The sequence below is a fragment of the Sinocyclocheilus grahami genome, unplaced genomic scaffold, assembly GCF_001515645.1.
Source record: "Sinocyclocheilus grahami isolate Dianchi unplaced genomic scaffold, SAMN03320097.WGS_v1.1 scaffold148.1, whole genome shotgun sequence".
NCBI classification, from domain to species: domain Eukaryota; kingdom Metazoa; phylum Chordata; class Actinopteri; order Cypriniformes; family Cyprinidae; genus Sinocyclocheilus; species Sinocyclocheilus grahami.
Window position 1 is genome coordinate 1,671,880 of NW_015505327.1, and position 4,903 is coordinate 1,676,782.

The 4,903-nt window shown below is 38.6% G+C and overlaps 1 protein-coding gene across 1 annotated transcript in view; it reads right to left on the reverse strand.

Moving 5' to 3' along the window:
- ppiaa (peptidylprolyl isomerase Aa (cyclophilin A)) overlaps positions 1 to 1,815 on the reverse strand; it is a 5,506-nt gene extending 3,691 nt beyond the window's left edge. The window contains exon 1 of the mRNA XM_016281231.1: positions 1,660 to 1,815. Within this exon, the coding sequence (XP_016136717.1) occupies positions 1,660 to 1,728 (69 nt within the window). The 5' untranslated portion in view covers positions 1,729 to 1,815. The remainder of the gene's footprint in view (positions 1 to 1,659) is intronic.
- Between the last annotated feature and the right edge of the window lie 3,088 nt (positions 1,816 to 4,903).

Below are 4,903 nucleotides of genomic sequence, written 5' to 3' on the forward strand. Positions count from 1 at the left end.
AATGCACAGGACAGTATACTGTAGACTTAATAAATATTAAGATGAGCAGGAATGTACAAGAAAAGAATGTGCAAACAGGTTATATACAGGCTTTATAACACAATACAGTGATACTGGTTATGTTTTTCAATGTCATACTTATGTCTGATCACTTTCATCTGCAGAACAGTGTTTTTACATTGAAAACACGGGGAACAGATTTACCTGGATGCAGCATTTTTGTTTTTTTTTGTCTAGATATTAATTTGTCATTTAAGTAGGCAACATGAATTAAAGGATTTTTTTAAAAAAATTACAATTATTATTATTTTTAAATTCATTTAATAAAAGCTTGTTTAAGAGGATTTGGTTTTTTATATTACTGTGACTTAATAAATGTGACAATAAATGTTGCTTATATACTCTTTTATAGGAGATTTAAACGATCTCTGTCATTTTTGTGGACTACGCAACGACCCAAGTGATTCAGAGAATACCTATTTAATTATAAATGATCTAAATAACATGGTGAAATGTTGCTTGCAGAAAGACAGCAAACCCACCATAAGCTGACTTGCTTAGCCCGGGGCGAAATCATGAAGTCATGATTTTAGTACTGAAGTTTCAGGGTCCAGGATACATAAAAAAAAGAAACGCCCAATTGCTACTAAAAACTACCGCTGGAAAACCGCGGACTTGGCAACACTGCGAAGTTGCGCAGGCGCTGTGAGGGGGGACAGGGGAACTGAATTCGCCGGAACACCGGGTCTAGCGGCTCGTGTAGGGAAAGCCCCGCAGGAGGGTCCCGCCCATCGCGCCGAACTCTCCAGAACATCCGTCCACTCAACCAGCGCTGCCAAATCCGCGACCCCAATACCGTGATATTTAGCCCCTGGAACGCGATTGGGCTGGTTTTGAGCAGGTTTTGAGCAGCAATTGGGCGAGTTTTGTTGTGAAAACCTGGCAACCCCGTCTCGGACCGCAGCATGCGCTTCCCTCAGACGGGGAACCCGCGGCTGAAGACAGGCACAGCGCTGAACGCGTGTGGCGCAACCGCCTGCGGTTCAATGGAGCGAGAAGCTGAAGTTTGGTCGGAGCGAAATAAAGTCGCCTTCGGGGAATCCGGGTTAAACAAAGGAGCAGCGGCCTTATGCGAAACGCCGGGTAACGCGGCCTAGTGCGCGGAGCAGCTTTTGCGGACACCGAAATAACTATAAGTTCATGGGTTTATGCCAATAAACACCCCAAAGCGTCACTATGGAAATGAACAACGTACAGTCCTACGGATAGCACTAAAACCGTACATACTGCCAGATTCCCAACATCAGAGTCACGCCGCAGAATTGCGCACGCGCTCAGACAGCATCGTGGTGTTATTTGGCTGTTTCGGTTGAAGCCCTGCTTTGGTTTGCCAGGTAATCGCACAAGCCAGGTTAAGCGTACCGAGATTTGTTTAACGGGCATGCAAAACACTTAAGGATATTTAAGTTCGCAGCGCGGCGGGACTTGGGTATTAGCATAGCAGCCTAACGCGCGCGGAGATCGACTCCAGAGGCCTTGGCTCGACTCGCGGGGAAACCCGTCTGCGTGTCATTACAAAGGCGCGCGCTAACTCACACTCCAGAGAGTAACATTAGTGCTTCCTTGCAGTGAAATTAGGAATACTGCGTCAAGTTTTACCTCCATGATCACTCTTCCGAGTGGCCTGTCGTTGGCGGCGAGGTCGAAGAAAACCCTGGGCCTGGCCATGGCTTTAGTTTCTCTTGTGTTTAGAAGGTGCTGAGCTGAACCGTGTAGCGCTGGCTGTCTCGGACTGCAGAAAAGACCGGATGAAGGCCGCTAAGCTGTTTAATTACCAGAGAAGGAAGCCGTGAAGCCACGCCTGTCCAATAAGAGCGCTCCGATGCTTTGAGTGACACATAAGTGGACCAATGAAATAGCTTTATTAAGAACGTGCCCTCAACAATCGCTGTAGGAAACGCGGCCTGAAGGTTTTTTTTTTATTGCTTGAAGAATAAATACCAAATAAATAACAGTAAGAAAAATCTTAATACAATTCAAAGAAGTCCAAATAGCAGCATAACAACAAAACAAAAAAAAACATGGATAAACTAAATAAACATAACAGGAAAAGTAAGAAAGAAAAACAAATAATAATACCTTCAAAAGATGACATAGTTTAAGGGCTTTTTTATGACGCATGAGCTTTTAAGATTTGAAGAAGACCATTAAATCTTTCTGGAAAAGTAATAAAGTGTGTGTGTGTGTGTGTGGGGGGGGGGGTTATTAAAGAATCTGCATTTATGAATGAAGTTATTGGCCAAAATCACCAATATTATTAACCAAAAATCCAACATCACAATTCCGACAAAAGGACAAATATTTAACAGTTTTAAAATCAAAGTCAGGCATTACATACTTCAAACTTAACCAAGCATAGAGGTCATCCCATAATGTTTTAGAGAATTTGCATAAATACAACAAATGTTCCAATGACTCTATGTCTGCTTCACAAAAGGTGCGTCCATTACAATCCAAATTAAACCTGTGTCTGAGGAACTCATTACAGGGATAAATATCGTTCATCATTTTAAACTGAACTTCTTTTGCCTTTGGTAGAAGTGGAAAAGAGAGAATTCGAACCACTTTATCTTCAGGAAAATCATACACAAGGGGTCTCTTCTTTACTTTAGAAGGGAAAGCCTGTGTATTTACTAATGTTCTTGAAACCTTGTTATTACAGCTCTGCTCTATACAATTAATACCAGAGATGATTGACCTAATCTTGGTATCACAGGTGAATAACACAATGCACCTTTAATCAGCTGAACCAAAACAGCTTTCAACAAAGAAACATGTCATTCCTGAGTACAAATAATATTGTATTTTTCACAAAAATCATCATAACCAAGATTTCCCATCCCCAGCCATAATGTGTACAATGGACCAGACACCTTTGTCCATCCAGACCTGAAAAAACACAGATTTCCTCTTAATAAGGATACACTTATTATTCCACAAAGAACAACTATGTGGTGAAAAGTTGGGTTTGTATATTCATTTCCAATATAATAATACCTGACTATGAAAAGATGATAATTTACACTTTAATTTTGATGGCTCAAAATCACACCTTAAAAGGAAATCAATGCCCCCAAGAGAATCAAAACTCTGAGAAGAAAAGCTGAACCAAACTGAACGTTTATTTCTAAGGAAGTCTTGGAGCCACCTCAACTTAAGGGTACCATTCATAACATCGAAATCAATTACGTTCAACCCTGATCGGCTTCACTGCATCTGATTTTCTTATATAATGGTGCTTGTTTTTCCAAATAAATGTATACTGAATTTGATTAATGTCTTTTATCCACCTATCAGATATACTCAAAGAAAATGCTGCGTAAATCAACCTGGAAAGTGCTTCTGACTTCTATATGAGAATTCTGCCAAATATAGAAATATCCCTTTGAACCCACATATTTAAAATATTTTGACTTTTTTTTCATATTATCAATCAAATTACTTTTTTCTCTAATTTTAGGGTCTTTAGTAATAACAATTCCTAAATATTTTACTAAATAAATTACTAAATAAATAATATTGAACAATTGAGATTCAGCATGATTATGAAGTGCCATCAGCTCACTTTTTTAAATTCAATTGCAGACCAGAAGCTTTTGAAATATGAGACACCAGATTAATGGCTACTGGAATCTGCTCTGCATCACTAAGAAACAGGGTGGTATGGTCTGCTAGTTGACTTATCAATAGCTGACTCCCTAAAACATTCAAAGGCTTGATAGCTTTACTATTTTTCACATAAATTGCTAACAGTTCAGCTATTAAAATAAATAAATACAGACTTGTCAGATCCTCTATTAATGTTAAACCTCTTAGAGGTCCCAAATGGTAACGATACTGAACGATTTATGTCTTTGTACAACATCTCTATTAATTTAACAAATTTATGACCAAAACCAAAAAACTTCAATGTATCTAAAATTAATTCATGTTCTACAGTATCGAATGCCTTATAGAAATCAAGAAACAAAAGAAACCCATCATCGTTAATTAAATGTCCATAATCAATTAAATCTAAGACAAGTCTAATATTGTTGTGTATTAACCTTCCTTTAATTAAACCAGATTGAGTTTCACTTATAACTTGACTCAACCTAAATTTTAACCTATTAGCAATTGCAGTTGTAAGAATTTTATAATCAATATTAAGTAGGGTAATCGGTCTCAGATTCTCAATAATTCTTTTATCTTTGTTTGACTTTGGAATGAGAATAATTAACCCCTGTCTCATAGTTGGAAGTAAAGAATTAGAATCAAAACACTCCTTTAAATAGCAAATCTTTTATATCCTCCCAGAATAATTTGTAAAAATCAGTAGTCAAACCGTCCTGACCAGGAGATTTACCCAAATGCATTTTTTTAATAGCAGATTTGTAAAGAGTCAATCCACTGAAGGCGAGCATAGTGAGAACCCAAGTGCAGTTTATTTACAGAGTGATCCAAACAATAATCCAAGACACAGACTTGACTTGAACAGACATAGCATGAGCAGACTTGACACAAACAGACTAGACTCACCAACAGTGGGTTAAATACATTCAATACACAACCAAGACTATGGGAACATGATGGCTACTTATATCAGACAATGAGGGTCACATGACAAGAACAAACCAATGGGAAACAAGACACATGACTAGGACAACCAATCAGAACATGACACATACACAAGGCAGAGAGACATGAGGCAAGGGAAGCATGACACTAACAGCAGGAAACAATTACAAAATAAAAGACATGGAAAACATGAACATGAAACAAAACCCAAACACCACATTACATACCCCCCCCCTCTAAGGGCAGCTCCTGACGCCCTAATGTAACATCCACCCCAACCAACACA